General features: G+C 37.2%; 1 protein-coding gene across 1 annotated transcript; it reads right to left on the bottom strand.

Moving 5' to 3' along the window:
- Window positions 1-889: 889 nt before the first annotated feature.
- Window positions 890-19,006, bottom strand: ATAD5 (ATPase family AAA domain containing 5). The gene is made up of 23 exons (XM_076354111.1): window positions 18,644-19,006; window positions 16,170-17,971; window positions 15,727-15,814; window positions 14,972-15,136; window positions 14,304-14,442; window positions 13,753-13,837; window positions 13,096-13,277; window positions 12,134-12,291; window positions 11,680-11,833; window positions 11,144-11,437; window positions 10,871-10,967; window positions 9,925-10,007; window positions 9,681-9,826; window positions 9,417-9,567; window positions 8,783-8,953; window positions 7,633-7,751; window positions 6,659-6,752; window positions 6,361-6,425; window positions 5,249-5,429; window positions 3,686-3,873; window positions 2,555-3,387; window positions 1,216-1,380; window positions 890-1,022 (listed from the first exon to the last, which is right to left on the bottom strand). The coding sequence occupies exons 1-23, from the start codon at window positions 19,004-19,006 to the stop codon at window positions 944-946; spliced, it is 5,802 nt and encodes a 1,933-aa protein (XP_076210226.1). The 3' UTR covers window positions 890-943.
- Between the last annotated feature and the right edge of the window lie 548 nt (window positions 19,007-19,554).

The raw sequence follows: 19,554 nt of genomic DNA, 5'->3' as shown, positions 1-19,554 counted from the left end.
TATTTCCAGTTAAAAAACCCTTAAACATCATCTTTATGGACTGAAAACATAAAGTTTTAGGAGTCTTACTTTTCATACAACAGAAATATTCAGAATTGTACCAAAGTCTCACAAATTTATTGTCATATAAAAACAGATTCAATCACAAATAATCAGGCTGAAGTCTTGTCAAATACAAAATGAAGTATAAAAATAGAACACAATATACAAGACTAGAAGTAGTTAAATATTACTGAAACCCAAAGTAACACTGGAATAATTGTTATTTACAAAATCTTGCCTAATCTCTGAGTCCATCTTGAGCTACAGTAATAATTTCTTTACTTTTTTAGGAGATTAACATGCAGATCTGACAGCTGTAAATAACAAAATGAAACGAATTTATACAAATATATGTACATTGAGGCACAGTGCTTTGTGAAGACTTTGTTACCCAGTTGTTACTGTGAAGAGGTGTTTTTAGTCATTCACATTTTAGAAGACTTGTCTCATCCTCTCCCTGCCCCCCTCCCACCCAGGGTTATTTAACACTTAACTGCAAACTCAGAAAGAAACAAGCTTCTTTTATTAAAAACGGTCTCCTCAGAAAAAAGCAACTTTGCTGTGGAAGTTGTGACAGTTGGTCGTTACAAAAGGTCTTCTTGCTATGTGATACACAAATCACAGAGAAAGATAGTATGAAGTAGTTCCCATTGATTAGTTTGTGCATTTAAATATTATAAATGCACTTATTGGACAAGCACCAAACAAACCCACATTTCAGTTGTGGAGAGTACTATCATGATGATAGATATATACATTATTTTAAATACTTATAGAAATTTAATATACAAATGGCTCTGAATATACAATAAAATAATGTCGTTTAAAAAAAAAAATAAAAAAATCAAACTATGGTGAGAATACCACCATTAGGCACAAAGTATTTCTGTTGTTAGCAATTTTAAGGGAAGTCCAAAGACAGATCATTTATCATTTGTCTGGGTATTTCGAGATGAATCCCTTCAAGATAATGCAAGAACCTATAAAAAGAAAAGTAAAAGTGACTATAAGAGAACAAAGTTATTTCCAAATACAAGGCAACACTTTTATTATTTAGATAGGCAAACGTTCACCTTTCTTGTCTAGGATTTTTTGAAAAAATATTTTATTAAAATTCTTAACTACGTTGTATCTTGAAATGTAGCAAGATTTAGGAAAACCAAAAAAACTTACCTTCTTTTAGTCTTCCCTTGCTCTTTAAGCTTCTCAGACCTACAGATACAGCGAAGAGTGGGGAGGTATTCAAGTATGCTGGCTTGCTTATTACCCAGGTTTAAAGGACTTCTGGAAAATACAGTTCTGATGACTGCCAGCCTCTTCTGTGCTTTTTTGTGAATGCTAAAATGGAAAATGAAGCTTTATTGTTTCTTGTTCAAGAATATGCAGTCCCTATTTTGTTCTAAGATAAAACCCACTGGTTTAAAACTCTGTTAAACACACCGATGTCCAAAACTGTGTCCCAATGGATTAGATGCCTGCAACTTCTGATCGTGTGCTGCTTACACAGCATCACAAAGCTGCAACTCGGAGACAGAAACAGGAGGGAGGGACAGTAGTTTGTTTGGCCAATGCTCTTAGCTTAACTATGGAGTCTAGTCAGGGGAGGTCTTCACAATCTAGTTATGTATGTGAGGTTTAGTACATCTGCCAGACAGTGTAACTGAAAGCGTCTGTGGTCTTCAAAAATTAAAAGCGTCATGCGATTGGATCTGATATACATTGGTATTTGCCAGAATGTCAATAACTCATGATATATTGGCCAAACTTGGTCACAGGTTAGATGGTTACCTCCATTTTGACCTTGCTCCTCTGGGTACTGACTTACAGAAATAAGTCTAAGCTATTTTCCTATTCAGACACTTGAATAGGTTTTATTCACCTATTATGCCAATTTCATGTATGATGACTTGTTTATGTTAAAAATAATCTTTCATATCCACACTTGCTAGCAGCAATGTATTCTTTGATCTTTTATAATATATTAAAGGCTATTCTTCGGTAGCATAAGGTACTACAAAAAAATTGCAGTAACTTTGCTCTGAATTTTGTTAGGTCTTCATCAAGCAACACCTACGCATCTAATACAGACTCAATATGACCAGGCACTGGATGAAAAATTTGCATGTCTAGTACTTGCAGAATCCATTTCAGTCCATCTGTCTGTCTTGAAAAAGCCATTCCTTTAGATTTTTCTTTTTCTTTTGGGGGTGGTGGTGGTGTTTGTTTGTTTGTTTCTAAAGTAAATAGACCAGATTAAGGCTACCATTCCTGAATAACATTATAGTCAGGCTATCCAAACAAGAAAAGTCACTTCTTGCAGAGATTGCCCAGCAGTTAATTTAAGCTTATTTAAGTAAAGTGAACAACGTATTCCAGTGTTTTGAGACACACTGACAACATTCATCTTGGTATGAATGTGTATACATAGTATCTGAAACAGTCCTACACCCTGTGAAATGCTTTTATTGACAAATAACTGCATTATATTCCAGAAATATTAGCAAAGTCTTACCTTGAATCAGCTGACTGACTGAAGGATACATAATTTCTTGTGTTTGAAATATGCAAAGTAAGTCCCTCCAGTTGATCACTTTCAGGTGTTTTACTGGTACTCAAAGAGGATTCCAAGTTTTGTGAAATATTAACAGAACATTTGTTAAAACTGAGTGCTTCAATAGCTGCCTTTATTTCACTACAGCTCTGGGAACTCCACCAATCAGTATTTTCTATACTGAATTCATCACAAAGACCATTTTTGATTTTGCCATTTGTCCAATTAAATCCTTCATCTTTGGAAAACTCCAGTGGTTCCTCGGTGTTAGTGTTTACACAGCAATCCAAGAAAGACATGTTCTCCACAAATTCAGTCAGTGAATTCAGACACTGCAAAACAAGAGCAGACCTTTTCTCATTTGCCGAGGTTTTAGTTTTAATTTCTTTTTCTTCTTTATTCATCAAAAATTTTGATTCCTCTTTATTCACTTCAGCACATGACATAGGACTATCTGATGGCAAAGTTATGAATTCAGCTGAATAGTTCAGCCCAGTATCAAATAAGTCACTATCATCCAATATATCAAGCCTTTTCTGGTTCTTTGTCTTTTTAGACTTTTTTCCAGAGCTACTTTTTCCAGAGCAATAACTGTTAGTAGATCTGTTTTTCGAAGAAACAATGGTAGTCCTTTGAAGTATAGAGTTAGAGGCTTCAGACTGGTTTGAAAGAACTTGCACTGGTAAGGGAAGAATAAGTTCAAGATTACTATATATAAAATCCATTTTCTTCATCTGGAATTCTGTGAGAAGCTGCATCAATTTATTCCATTTCTCCATGGTTGTGATTTTGTGCTGTAAAATAATCATCATGAAAAATTTATTAATACATTCAAATACTTTTTTAAAAAATAAAAATGTTATTACAGAAAATCTCATACTCCTGGCTTTGCGTTTATGAGGTGAGGGACTGTTTGTTGCTTGCAGGAGACTGCCCCAGTTCAGATTTTGCTTAACAACAACAAAATCCCCTAAATTCTACAACAAAGCTTTTCAAAGAGATTTGCTTCTAAGAAGATGCTATTCATAGTGACAATTACACTCAGTTATCTGGCAATCATTCAAAGTATTAGCTAGTCAACTACAAAAATACCTTAAGAAATGTAAACAAATCTTCTGAAGGCAACAGGATATTCTTAAGGCCGAGCAACGTCTCTACACAGCCTGTATCACATTTTGGAAACTCCTGAAGACGTGCATCAACTTGAGAAAAATCAATCTTGGAATCAACAGTCTTTTCAGAATGAATTACATGATCTGCTTTATTTGTCTCATCTCCTCCTGCACAAAGATAACATGCTTTACTTGAAAAGAAACAATTGCATCATGAAATTGATTTTTCCCCTCTTTGCTAAAGTTGGGGTTTTCCTTTTCTAAAGGAATTTTCTAAAATAACTGTCACCTCTTGCTGCAGTTCTGAATGAATATAGCAACTGAAATTAGTCATCCCCATGCCCATATATCATCCCCATTTCATGTCTTTAAGTGTTGCCAATCTGCCCGCTCTCCCTTCTTTGCAAGTAACCATTTGAAATAGTCTCTTCTTCCTCCTATGCCCCACTAGTCTCTCTCTGTCGCTCGCTCACACGCTGTCTCACTCACCCACACCTGTTGAAGATACTCCTCCTATATCCTCTGGGACCAAGTTCTTACCCTTGCTGCCTGCTTGCTAGTTGTCCCATTTTTCTCCTATTTTCAGTTCTGCTTCTTCCAGGTGAATTACCTATAACTCAGCTGAATGGATAAAGAACTGCAAACTCCGAGTTGAAGGGAAACTACTACTGGCTCCCTGCTCTGCCCAATTTTGCTACTGTCCTGGTTCTGGTTGAGATAGAGTTAATTTTCTCCCTAGTAGCTGGTACAGTGCTGTGTTTTGGATTTAGGATGAGAATAATGTTGATAACACGCTGATGGTTTAGCTGTTGCTGAGCAGTGCTTACACTAGTCAAGGACTCTTCAGCTTCCCATGCTCTGCCAGCAAGAAGCTGGGAGGGGGCAGAGCCAGGGCAGCTGACCCAAACTGGCCAAAGGGCTATTCCATACCATGGGACGTTGTGCTCAGTATATCAAGTGGGGGAAAGCTGGCCGGGGGGCCACTGCCCGGGGAACTGGCTGGGCATCGGTCAGCGGGTGGTGAGCAATTGCATCGTGCATCACGTGCTTTGTATATTCTATTATCATTATTATTACTATCTTATTTTATTTCAATTATTAAACTGTTCTTATCTCAATCCACGAGTTTGTTTTTTTGGTTTTTTTTTTTTGTTTTTGTTTTTGTGGTTTTTGTTGTTTTTTTTTTTTACTTTTACTCTTCCGATTCTCTCCCCCACCCCACTGGGGTGGGAGTGAGCGAGCAGCTGTGTGGTGCTCAGTTGCCAGCTGGGATTAAACCATGACAGCTACTCAGAAGAGGAAAGGGAGATAATTAAGTACCATAATGATGGGTAATAAACAGGTGCAATAAAAATCAAACTTTTAGTTCCTTATGCATATATACAAGGCTTTGAAGTAGCCAAAAACACCCCCAAAACCCTACCCAAATGTTTTGGAGTCTTTCAGAAAGTTACCATCTATTCATATATGTCTAAGAATGGTTTGATTTAATCAAATTCATGTTAAGATGGAGAATTTTTAAAATTAAATTAAATCAACCTACCATGATGTGTCAAACATTTGTCTTTCAAGCATCCACCTCCACTTTTAACCCAAAATTGTAAGTAGAGAACACTTTGTCTGATATCACAGTTATTTGTGGTTAACAGAGCAGCTAAGTCTTTTACATCTGTTCGTAGATTCTCAGCCAGACACAGCACTTGAAGATAGCTAGCAGCATTTATCTAAACAAAAGTTAGACAAAGACCACTGAAAACAACTCTTACCAATCAGACTCAATAGTCACACAGAAGCAAATTATTCTGTTTATGCTTGCGATACATTTTGCCTTTTAATACAGATTAGTTTATTAGATTAGATTACAGTTACATTATAACCTCTATAGAAAAGCAGAATACTGTACCAAATCTAAACAGTCCACATCAGAGAATTAAGTTAAATTTAGAAATTCAACTAATTAAAACCAAACAAACCACACATATTCTGCCTATGTTCCTGAAACCACACACACCTTGTTTCTCATCACCAGTGAACAGGTTTTAGTGAACTATATTAACTTTAAAAGGTTTTTCTTTCTTTCTTTCAACTCTGCAGTTGTCTGGTAGCCCAAAAGATTTTCAATTTCACATTAAAGAAATTCCCCTTCTCAAAAGTTAGTTTCTTCTGATTCTCATTTATTTAGGTTTTTCATATAAGACATAGTTGCAAATAAAACTATTTGCTATACAGAATACTAGTGTTTACATTAAAGGAATAACCCATAATATTTCTAGAATAGTTCCTATACTTTTTAATGAATGAACCAATACTGGCACAGTCAGCCTTCAGATCAAAACTATTAGATATATCATCTATGAAATTATTTACTACATCCTAAAAACTAAACTAAGTGATGCAGTGATGTTCTTATTGTAATTCTCTCAAATACTAAATGGTTAAGACAATAAATCTTCCCGGCTAGTAATAAAGATTCTACATGTAAAGATAAATACATCCTACACATCCTTGCATAAAACCCCCCAAAAATAGTCTTCTGATGAAACAGATATATTACATCAGATAAATATAAACCTACACCAACATTTACGTTTCAAACTTAAATTAGCTGACAATTACTTGCTTGGGACATATCTGCATTTCTGAACACAGACTTACCAAGGAAGGGGTTCTAAAGTTGATCTCTTCAAAATAGCCATCAAACATTAAGCTGAATGTTGGATCTATATAAGGAGATATCAGTGAACCGTCACGACATTACGTTCAAAACTAATTATCTTCTTTACCCATTACAGCAGCCAGTATCTTTATTCAAATACTAAAATACTCGCTTTATAGTCTCCACTCATTTAGTTTTACATTTAGGAGCTGTATTCAACCATCACCATTTAAACCATCTTATTAAAAGAGGCTCTTCGGTCTGTAAAGCCTAATTACTGTAACAAACACTACTCACCATTGGTAGTAAGAACTACAGGTCTCTTTGCAGTTGCCATGAATGTCTTTATTGCACTTAGAAATCCTGCATCTTCATCAAATATTATATCTACCTATAGAAAGCAAATGAAGCGCAAAGTATCAATGGCTTTAACAATAGCTACAAGCTGTGAATGCAGTCATACTGTTAACGACCGAGTAAGACTTAACATTAATACAGGTTTCTTGAACATGCATGGGCAGCGACAGTATACACGCTTCAGGTAAAGTTCACTTGTTAGCACACACCACTCCGATCAGTCTTCCCTGCTGAAGCTTACAAAATCACAGACAGGTTGGAAGGGACCTCTGGAGGTCAACGTGTCCACCCCCCCTGCTCAAGTTGGGTCACCTAGAGCAGGTTGCCCAGGACCATGTCCAGGTGGCTTTTGAAGTTTGTTTTTTTCTTTTTAATAGAATTGCACCAGTGATCTGTAGGATCAACCCACAGTTGGCAACATTGCTATACCTCCTTTATTTACTTAAGATTACATTCTTGGCTGCAATTTTGTATTCTTAGTTTAAGACTCAAAGACATTTTTGGGCAAGAGGTTAAAGAGAAGAATAATTTAATGTGGGCTTAGATATTGTAATTACTGGGGTGTTAATGGTGACTTTTAAAGTGTCTCAGTGCATTTAAGTAGTGTAAAATTATAAACCAACACTTTCGGCATAATCAAAGGAATTAAATTAGCAGAATCCTGCAAACTGTTCCAACAGTGAACAACTGCTGATAGATGTAGTTTCTTTATCTTTTAAAATAACAACCCATGGTTAAAAAAAGTACTCATGAGGATGAAATCATTAAATGTTGAATTAATTTAAGAAGTTGATAACCCTCATACTTCAATCTACCTAGAAGTCTCAAGGAGGAAGGGGAGAAAAAAAGTTAAACTCTTTAAACATAACGAAAGGACCTATTGCTCACATCAATACATTTCACGTGAATTTTACCTCTTCAAAAAGAATGAGAGATGTTGCACTTTTTCTGTTGTGTTCTCCTCCTTCTACTTCTTTGTTTATTGACTTAATTTGAACATCTTTCTTTTCTTCACGTGAATTCTGAGTATTTCCTGCAGACGGGCAAAGAATTGAGTAGGAAGTAAAGAAGGACTGAAACCATTTAATATGCATTCTAGACACTGGTTTCAAAAACACCCCATGTATAAACTGCTTAAGAAAATCTACACTGACATGAAAACTTAGAAATCTGACCTACATCCTTTTATAATGTCTCTTGTTTAAAAAAAAAAAACAAACAACAATTTTTTTGGGAATTCAGCAGTGTTTGGTGAAGGGCTGACTATTTATAGAATTAATTCTGCACCTAACCTGTTTGTGACCTACGATATCTCAGGGGCAGGGAGTAGATAAGTCTTTCAAGACAGTGCAATACGATTGCCTGAAAAGACAGGGACTAGACTCGATTGCCCCAATTCAATCCAGCAATTTTGCTCATGCATTCCTCTGTACTGTCTGTGCAAAAGTACTGGTTGTCCAAATATATTATTTCCTTTCTAAAAACCTGTCTTTAAGACTTCCTGATTCCATGAAACATTTGGAAATATACCTTCCAATATTAAGAGACTCAAAGATTTCAGTGTGCCTTTCTATGTATTAAAATCCACAGTCTGTAATCAAACATTTACTGGCTTTAAAGGACCTCTTAATTCTGTGGCAGTGATTTTGATTGATACACACACACACACACACACCCCCCCCCAGCACAATGACTGTTCCACACCAACCTGAAACAGGCACTGAGGTAATATAAAGGTGTGTTTTTCTAAAAACACATTTTAATTTATCTTCTCTTACCTAAATGCTCCGGAAAAAAACCCAAACACCCCCCCCAAACCAAACAACTAAGGAAAGCCTACTGAACTTCAGATAGTCTGTAGCCTAATTAACTCTCCTGTAATACAGAGTAATGACTACTTCCTATGTAGTTAAGTGTATCTGAGATGCATTAAGCAACTCTTACCGGCAGTTGGAGTGTAGTAAGTGTGCTCTACTCTTTTCTCCACACAGCTCCACATATACAGTAGTACAGTGTAGCATTTCCATCTCCAAAGGTAACTAATTATTAAATAGTGATACCTACCTTTATTTTTTTCTTGAGATGTTACTGCTCCATCATTACCTTTATGTTTGGAAGAAATTTTGAAATAGTTTGCAAGTGTTTTAGGGGGCAAGCTTCGTTTTAATCCTGCTGCTTTTGGTGACAGTGGAGGTTTTCTTGGTGAAATAACTTTCTTTGGAGAATACATTTTTTCTGCAAGATACATTTAATATTAAAGCTGGAAACGTAATCTCAAACTGACATTTCTCAGGCAAATTTACAGCAATCCCAGTTTTGTATCTAGTACAGGACAGGTTTACTGTGCTGATTTCTGCTTATTTTACTTCTCTCCTGTTATAGGGAATGCTTTCTGTTCAACTTTCTATTCAAGTGCCATAGCACTTACTCCACCACTACACAAATAACTTAAGATAATCAAGAGTCAGTCATTTTGATAAAGTCATTATTTAATTTGGTATGTAGTTGTGTTAACCAACAGAGCATTTCTTATTATTATGGCCAGATAAGCTGAAATTTGCTATTTTTTTTAAACAACTGATGACTAAAAATTGTTTTGGGAACTCCATTCCTAAAAAAAAAACCCAACAAAAAACCAACAACCCCTCTCCAAAACCCCAATCAAACAAAAAAACCCAGATACAACCATGAAACTTACTTGGTGACTTGGCACTGCTACAACTGTTAAAAAAGCAAGGCTTATGTGCATTAATGCCTTTTTTGTCCACTTGATGAGACTGGGTAGCTTCTTTTAGTTGAGACAATATCTGTCTACCGCTACGCTGGCAAGAGGCATTGACTTCAAATATCTGCAATGATATTTAATTTACATTAAAAAATTTTAGACATCTTGTATGACAAATGCTTTCATACCACTAGTTACAAATAAGAAAAATGGCACTGACGGAAGGACTCCACAAACCTTAAAACCAAGCTCCTGAGCACAAGCATATACTGCAGCAGTTTTCCCCACTCCCGGTGGGCCAGTTATCAGAACTGTATTGCAAAGGCTAGTCTCTTCCTCAATATCAGACTTATTATCTTTAAAGTCAAGGCTGTCCAAAGAATCTGTAGAATTATTTAAAAGAAAAGGAAGGATTCACGTCATTTTTATGCCAACTTGAACAAAGAGAAGCTATATATATTATTTTTAATTCTATCAGCACCTTCATGCTCTTTGTCCTCCTTTTCCCCTTTCTGATTTCTTTTTTCTTCCCAATCAGCTCTTTTTTTCCATTCTTTTAACCAACTATAAAAGGAAGGAACAGAACAAAATTAAAAATTACTGCTGAATAAAGTGAACCAAATTCAGATGGAACCGAACATAAAACCAGGTGACATCAGCCACTTGGTATCCCTCTCAGAAACTTATTACGTCCTTTCAGATTAAAAAAGAAATAAATTGTTCAGGGTTTGTTTGATTCTTTTGTAAAAAAAGATTCCTTCTTCATTCTCCATTCTATTAGTTGATTGGTATAAAAACAAGTCACTTGGCAAACTACTTAGCATTTTCCATGGTTTGTTTTCTCATTCATAGTTTAGTGTTGTTTGTCAGATGGAACCTTAAATTCTGCTAAGAGCCACAACAATAACTTAAACCCATACAGAAAATTTAACTGAAAGCACAATGTATTAGATGGACTTGAGCGCTAAATTACTGTCAAAAGCAGAGGCAGTGCATCAAGATCAGGATCAGGCATGCTTGTAGGGAAGTATAGACAAGTACTGCTAAGTTGCTATCTCTCATTCATAATGTGTAAGCTTAAATAACCTGACAAAAAATAATTTTTACTAAAATTGTAAGGGCATTAGTTAAGTATTCCATTCCATCCCACAGCCTAATCCAGTATTTCATCTGTGTTTTTGTTTTGTACCATACAAGCTACCGAGGTATTACTGCAAAAGAAACTATGACCAAAAGATCATTCAGACCAACTGACAATTTGTTTCTGCAACTTTTTGGAAATAAACCAAAACAAAAGCCACAAATATATATCCTGTAAGTGTTATGCAAGCATAGTGTAAAATAATTGACTTCGCTTCTTTGAGCATAATCAAGTAATATGATGTTTTGAGTTATTTTAAGAATGGATCCATGCTCCCACTTCTGACCTGTGTAGCCTTTCAATTTCTTTCTTGTTCCCTACAAGTTCACTGGAATCTTGAGGCTGATATTTTTCCGTCCAGAGCATGTCTTCCTTTTCAACACCTACAGAAAAAATATTATCCCTTTTTAAGTAGTTCTTCATGCAAAAGAGTTGATCAAGTCTAGTAGAATATTAAGACTAGGTATGTGTTTTGCATCACAGTGGAAAGCTGACATACATCATATATACTTTCCCTCAATGCAAAGAGAATTAAAAATCAGACAGGAAATGCAGTCACCTGAAAGTGTATTTGGCTCTGATAAACATTCAGCGTCTTCTGTCCTAACATCTGGTTTCTGGGTCTTGTTTTTTCCCAAATGCGTGGCTTGTCCTGTCTCTGCTTGTTTTTCTCCAGATATGGGAGAAATAAGGTTCCTGGAAACTCTGGATTTTATTTCAGTCTCTGTACCTTCAATTTGTTTTCTTCTTTTTGATTTGCGATCTTCTGTTTCTTTCCTTTTCCTCTTAGTTTCCTTCCAATTGTCAGAATGTTTCTGATTTACCTCAGAATTTGCAGTGCCATCTCTGCTTTCTAAGGAAAAAAAAAAAACCAACCACCACATCCTTTTAAAATTTCAAGCTACGTCCATTACAACCATGCATTTGTTTAAGCCATATTTGAAGAATTTGGTTAAAGTGGCCTAAAATGTGAGGACCAATTTATTTCCAAGAACAGTATTCCTTCACTGACATACTTCTGGAAATTCCAAGTTGCCTTTTTATGCCAGAGAGAGTGAGAGTGCGAGTTTATTTTTCCCTACGTAGGTTACTAACCTTGTATATTGTTTTCAAAACCCAACCATTCCGTTTGCTTTTTCAGAAACTTGTAGAAGTATTTTCTCACAGGAAATTGAGAATTAGAAGACATGATCTCATCTAATAAGTCTTTCCTGAATGTATCTGGAAAAACTGATCGTTGGCCAGAAAGCTGTAATACACACACACACACAAAAAATTACTTGAAAACATTACAAAGAATAACATTGTATAATTTAAATTGGTAGCTGTCTTGTTAAACCCAGAGATTAACAGAAAGCCTTGAGAATTGTCTAATGTTACAATGCAGAATGGGTAAATCACACGCAAGCAGGAAAAAAAAAATCCAGGACTGAAACAGATTCAAACTACAGGATTTTTTAAAACAACAGAAGTCCTAACAAGTAACAAAACAATTTCAATTTTCTTTTCATTTTTCTTGTAACACAAGTCCCCATTTTAAAGTACTAACCACAGGTGCAGAACAGTTTCCAGTTAGTTTTGAATTCACAGTGGAAAATTCACCAAGTGAGAGAGTGATTTTTGTGACGTTAGTGACTTCAGTATTCAGTTTCCTTAGCTTAGTTAATAGAGGACACGACGGTGATTTCAATTTCCACATTGGATAACCTACAGAAGAACCCCCACCAAAAACAAAACACCAAGAGGAAACTTTCGTTAACAAAACAGAGATACAGTCACAGACAAAAACATCCTACAGTAAATAAGAGTAAATGGTTTTAATTACAGCTTTATCATGTCAAAGCCAAGCTTATTTAACTTGCACTGCATCAACTTTTTATCTTTATTAATTCCACCTCCCACAAGCAGAACAAATTGGTACATTTTTGCATACAACACTTCTCCACTAAGTTGCTCCTGGGCTCTGCTTGCTCTAAATAATAACCTGTGCCCTCACCGGGTCTCTGTGGGACAGATGCTCACCAAGGATTTCATTTTCTTATTGGTTGGTTTGCAAATATAAACTCTGTTAAGTGCTATTTTATCTTCTGCTTTTCTGTCATGCCCTTTCATAAGAACATTTCCCTTTCCCTCACTTAGTGGAAAGAAACAGGCTGTTCTTTTCTCTTTTGAGAAATATTTTGCCTTTGTCAGAAGGAAATGGTTTCTGCCCCAATAAGTCCAACACAGAACTTGAAAGACTAACTTTTTGGACTAAATGTTAAGAATTTTGCATCCTCGCTCATAAATGTATACATTACTTTAGCATCAATTTAATTTGTAAATTGTGTATGCAAAAACATCTCACTGGGAACTTTTAAGTTTTGTTTTCTTACTGCGACACAAAACAAGAGGAAACTGCCAGTTATTCCAGTCATAATAGCAAGTTCTGCTGTTCAAGTTTTTTCTTTTCTGCACAGATTTACTAGAAATTATTATATACATTTACACAATGGCTGAACAAAAGCTTACAGTCATCCTTCTGCTGTACATGGACAACAGTCTTAAAACATGAACTTGCAAGAGAGTACGCTTCCATTGCTGCTGCTTTCTTTGCAATCTGCCTTTTCAGTGACTCTGGCAATCCACTCATCAAGAATTCACGTTTTGCTCTGAACTGATCATCATCTTGAGAGTTTTCAGATGCATCTTGGCTTTAATGAAAATAGAAAAAAAAACCCCACACCATTAGAACTACCAGCTATGTAAGGCTTACAACAGAATTTAATCACATTCACTTCTACACAGGAGTTAGAAATAGTCTGGGAGAACACTAAATTTAATTTAAATGTAGTAAGTTTACATTTAATTTTAAATTTTGTGTTAGAGATTTTAATTAAAAAAAAAAAAATCCACTTTGGTTTTGTATTTTTATATGCAATTTAGGATTTCTTTTTTATCAGTCATCAACTACATTTTCAACCATCTAAAATGGCTCAACAATGGTTGAGGAACTCTCAAAAAAACCCCCAAAATTTTACAAGCAGATTAACATATTGATCAGTATAAAAACCATGGACACGTATATCACATTTCAATAAGTGTATTTAAATTTGTAAAATGAGAGAATGTTAAAGTAACCTTGAAATATATTTTGATTCTTAAGCAACTACAGTCTTGAAAACTGACCTGCTTTCATCAAAGATCACAATTGGTTCACCTGCAGAGTTTTGAGCATTTCTGCCTAGGAAGGAAGATGGATATCCCAGTTTTCCTTTAAAAAGAAATCATGATTAGATTAGCACTGATATAGGATTCTAACCTTGCTTCTCTGTTCACTATCTGTAAGTTCCATTTAATAACATTAGGAAATCTACTTTTCTTAAGGGAAAGTTGAGTATTTTAACAAAATTCATTATATTTCTAGTTATTTCATCACGACAGATGTTATTTTCTGTAACATTAAAAAAACCCCTTAAATTAGAAGACAACAAAACATAGTACACTATTGGCAGTTTTTCGAACAACCATAGTTTTCCCTGAATGAAGAAAAATCAAAGCAGCACGTGTAAATAACCTCTGCGCTCTTAACTCATATCATAAAAATAAAAGGTATATATCGGAATATTATACAAAAAATCAGAAGAGATGAATGTACTGCAAAGGCAGCTTTATAAAATAAAGTTATAATAGTCAATAACTGTAATAAAAATTAAACACATTCAGTAAGACCCAATTACCATCTGAGTTCTTCGCAACCTTCAAGTTTCTAGACTTTTTCCCCAAAACATCATTTAAGCTCCGAAGATTCTTTTGCTTCACATTCTGCACTGTAGTAGTGGCATTACTCAGGCTTGAATCTAAAATTACTACCGATTCCTAGAGGGAAAACAAAACAAGAAAGGAAACACAACTTTTCCTCCTTTATTAACAATACAATTTAGCGATCAGTACTGAGAAAACTGAAGAAACTGCTAGAGAGCTTAGAAGTTAGCAAATACAATTTGAAGATCATACAATACTTTTATGACTGTTGTCTACACATAAATAGTATATAGAATAAGATCTCCAATATATAGATGAAGGCCAGAATTACTCTCATCTAAACTCAAATGTCTAGAACATACACATTTGAAACAGACACCTTGCTGTCCATTAGGAAAGAGAAACAGTCACTTCTAAAGTGTGATCATCTGCTGCATTTTATAGATCTTCATTAGGATAAGCTTTCCAGTCTATGCCTGGCAGTTACTTTACTATTTTACATTTACCATACCATTGCACAGATATCTACCTGATTTGATTTTTTAAAAGAAATGTTTGCAAGATAAGAAACATTTTTGTTGCTTAAATGAATCACAAAAACATCAGAATAATTTTTTTTCCTCTACAAAGTATACAGGCTCACTTCATTTTCTTGTAATTTTTTCTTTTCAGCAAGAGCTCGCTGTCGAGATGAGCGCCTCACAGGAGTTGCTAAGTCTTCATTAACCTTTGATCTATTATGCTGTATAGCCTTTGCTTTTTCAATCAGCTGTTTCGCTTTGGATATATTTTTAGAAGTAGAGCTTATCTGTTAACAAAGTACAAAAGAACAAAAATACCGAATATATTGCTATTAATTGCTAGGTAAGTATTTCACATATTAGTATAATTTTTCACACTCATAAAAGTGTAAGATTTTTATAAACTTCTATTGGCATCAAAAAGAAAATGAAAGTATAGAAAGGCAGAGCAAACCAAGATGATATAAATACTTTTCAAAAGGGAGTGAGAGCCCTACAAGGGGATCCTCCAATTTGTCCGAAGAACAAATGAAATATGGGCAGTGACGTTCTTAAGCATAAGCTGTTCTGCTGTACCCAAACACTATGTCCCATCCTGAGAAGCTGCACACCACGAGCATACTATTTTATTGGATTTTTCTGTTATGAAAAGTAGATTTATACTAATAAAACATATTTTAAAATCTAAGGTACAATAACTGTACAAGAAACTATCTCAAATTCTATCATAAATCACAGTAATATTCTCTTTCCGTAGGGCATCTGAGAACTGTCATATTGTATTACATTAGGCTATCACAATGCACTGAATATTAACGCAAGTATATGCATATAGTAAATGAGAAAATACTGAAACACAAACTGTTACATAAATTACCTTTGTATTTTTGGAGTTAAACTCTTCGTTCTTCATTGCTTCAGCTTTATTTGATTTTGTAGTCGCATTGATACGTGTAAACCTCATTCTAATTAGAGAAAAAAGCATTATGAAATTATTACTTTGTAATAAAGGGAAATGTTACTCCCAATCTCATTTTCAAAAGCCTTTAAAAATACAGTGCTGCAAACAGAAGCAACCCCCCGACTGGTGGTTTGTGGGTTGGTTTTTTTTTTTGTTGTGTTGTTTTGGGTTTTTTTTAATGTCTTTAGTGCAAGCACATTTATAGAGTCAACTTTGGTTCTTCTGTATTATTATCCAGTGTGATCAGTACTTATGCAGCTTTGGTATGCATTCCAATCAATTTATAATTGTGTCTTACTCTTAAAACACTTGCAGGAAAACACAGTGCAAAAAGGTAGAATACACTCTAAAATGTTTACCTTATTGGGCTGTTTCCATCAAAGGGCACTGTAATCACCTCAGCTTTATACACGTTACTTTTCTTCAAGGACTGCTTACTTGCTTTTGGTGTAGAAGTCTGAAAAGGACAGCCACTTAATTCATCTTCAGAAAAGGTATTTCTAATCCTGTTTTTTTCAGGTGTAACGTTTTTTGATGTTTTGATTTTCTTTTGCCTTAAACTCCTCCTTAACTCATTCACTTTTGGACTTGATGAAATTCTTACATCTAAGGTGTTTTCCTTAGTAAGAACATGAGCTCTTGAATCCTCATCTTCATTATGATTGCTAGTATTTGAGACATTCGTTTCCTTAGTTTCTGATGCATTTCTTCTTCTGTTACCTTTTTTCTGAAACTTTTTAGGTCTTTTGGTTTTAGTTCTGTTGTTTTCAGGACTAGAATGTGTACGTTTGTCCACATAATCTTCTGGTACTCCATTTTCTAATCCTTTATTTGAAGCAATGTCATCTTCAGGTCCTCCTTTTTCTTTTGAAGACTTTCCAATGGCTTGCTTTTGTTTTCCGGGTGCCTTTTTAACTCCACTTTTTATTACATCTGATATTGGTTGTCTAAAAGCCTTCATAAACTGATGCCTTTCTTCCAGAGTACATTTTGGCTTCAAAGAATCAGACCCTGCGGTCTCTAGTACAGCTAACTCCAATTCTTCTTCCTCAATAACTACATTAGATTTTCTTTTCTGAGTAACCTGTTCAGTTTGTTCATTGTCCAAGAGGGGTGGGCTACTTTCTTTTTCCCCTACACATCCTTTCTGCTTCAAAAAAATAGAAGCTATTTTCCTAGAGCCTTTTTGCTCCTTACGTAAAGGAGCTAATTTTGGGGGAATGGAATGAACTTGTGCAAGGACAGTTACTGTTCTAAGTGGCAGCTGTTGAGATTCCTCACACTTTTCTGGGTCACTAATACTATCACTTTTGTCCGTTTCATTTGCTGTAGCAGAATTGTCCATTGTTGGCTTTGTGTCTTCTTCAACACAATCCACATTATTTTCTCCCTGGCTCTTCAAGAAGTCCTCAAATGACACCGTTATTGTACCATTATTTACCTGTGAAGTCTTATCACCCGTATGAACTTCAAAACTGGAGTCACTAATAGTAATGTCACACACTGCTATTGTAGGAGATACCATCTTTTTCTTATCTTCTGTTTCCTTTTTACACTTTTCATTCAGCTGGTTTTCAGATGAAGAACTTTCAGACAAATCCATATTTACTTTGTGCTTCATTTTCCTTGATTTTCTTATCCTATTTTTTGTTCCGTTTATTTCAGAACCAACTTTCTTTGCATTTTTTCTGTAGATGACAGCATTTGAGAAGTTTTCTCTTTGCACATTATCTTCTGCTAATTCTCTTGCACATTTTTGGTCAACTAAAGTACAAGTACCAATAAAATCAGTTCTGTCTTGTTTCAGTCCTGTTGCTTCTCTGCTGTCATCACTACTAATTTCTATTTCATGTTCATTCTCAGATTCTTTCATCTCTCTTAGCTTATTATTTAAACTAACTCTCTTCCCTTTCCTCTTCCGCTTTAAAGGTGGTTTAAAAGGTGACTTACAGTCTTTGTCATCAGCATCCAATGGTGGTTTATTTTCTCCAGCTACAACTGGTAATGTAGCTTTCTCAGTTACAGATGTCTTTTTAAAATAATCCAATATATTGTTGGGTTTTGGTGGTGACAACGCTTTATCCACTGGTTTTGCTAATGGTGAAAAATATCTTGTGATTGTTTTTATGGAAGTATCTTCCTCTCGCCGTTTCTTGCATGGCTATAAAAAAGTTCAACATTAATCTTAGTTTTTAAAAACTTAAGATGACTTAGTATGGTGAGATAAAGCAGTACAGTATCTGTAGTATCTACTAGCGACACTAGTACTTTTTCAGAGGATAAAAAACTCACGTCAATGCGCTGTGAATGTGTGCGCATCAACTTTATCTCCATGTTTTCAAAAGCCATCTAAGCTCAAAATAAAGATTCTGCCATTTCAAATAAATAAAAATCCCATTCTGAAACTTGGAGACCGCCAAAACTGAAAGTGACCACAAGGTCATCAGAACAGCTCTGCAAAGATTTCATAATACTAGAGTTCAGAAAGTCTGCTTTAATTCAGACGATCTACCTGTTGGTTACCTTGAGAAGTTCGCCAGATCATTTGTAGAGCACTTCACAGAGAATTTCAACATCCCTTAAAGATGCATGATCCTACCGTAAACATCTAACATATCTTAAGAAGAAACTATACCTTTTAAAATACACAAGAGAATTCATATCTCATAATTCAAACCATTAAAAAAAATTTATGTGTATGACTCCAAGAAAGATGGCTCGCAAAGGCTTTTATAACTCTCCTAGTCTATTAAAAACTGAACTCTTCTGAAATCGCATCATCTGAAACTGAAAACGCTTCTTCCCAAGGCTACCGAGGGCTCCGCTGGGGTACCCCAAGAAGGCATTTCATGACAGCTCGGCCCGCGGGCTGCGCAGCGCTCCCCAGCGCCGGCCGTCGGGCTGCGAGCGAGGGCGCGGCGCCGGGCACCGGGCTGGCAGCCGCCCCGCAGCGCCCCGGCGGCGTTTTACGCCTCCCCCCGTCGCACCAGCCGCGCTGCGTCAAGCGCGAACGACAAAGGGGCGCCCTCCGCGCCCCCCGTCCAGGCCGCCCCGCCGCCTCCCCAAGGCCGCCGCCAGCCCCCTCTCCGCCCTCACAGCGCGGCGCCCCGGCCCGCGTCCGCGTCCCCACCTGAGCGTCGCCGTCCTTCCCGGGGAGGGAGGCGGCCGCCGCGGCCACGGCGACCCTGCCCACCATGCCCCGGGCGCTGGCGGGGAGCGGAGCCCTCAGCCGCGGGGGAAGACGCGCGCTATCGCCATGGAGCGGCCCCGCCGCGGCCCGCCCGCCCGATGGCCGCCGCCGCCGCCGCCTGACAGGAGCGAGAGCCAGGCGGGCAGAAAAGCGCGCGCGGGACAAGATTCGGACCTCCGCGCGGAAGGGGGCGGCGCCGCGGCGCCCCACGTGACCCACCCGCACCGCCAACGGCCGTCCGCCTTCCACCCTCACGTGACGCGGGTCCGCAGCCGGTCACCCCGCCCCTTCCCCGCAGGCCCGGTCACGTGCCGGCGGAGCCACGCCCGGCCCCAGCTTCGCCGCTGTCGGTCGGGTCGGGGTTTCGCGCCGCGGTGCGGAGAGGGGCGGGGCGCGAGACGTCATGCGGGTGGGGCACGGGACGTGGGAGGGGCCAAAATTCGCGGGAGCGGCGGCGCCGCGCGGCGCGCTGAGGTGGCTGGGGGCTCTCTGGCAGCACGTGCCCTGTCCGCCCCCCGCCGCCGACGTCGGTCTCCGCGCGCGGCCGCTCCAAC

The sequence above is a fragment of the Aptenodytes patagonicus genome, chromosome 16 (assembly GCF_965638725.1).
Source record: "Aptenodytes patagonicus chromosome 16, bAptPat1.pri.cur, whole genome shotgun sequence".
NCBI lineage: Eukaryota > Metazoa > Chordata > Aves > Sphenisciformes > Spheniscidae > Aptenodytes > Aptenodytes patagonicus.
This window is presented reverse-complemented; position numbering and strand designations above follow the sequence as displayed.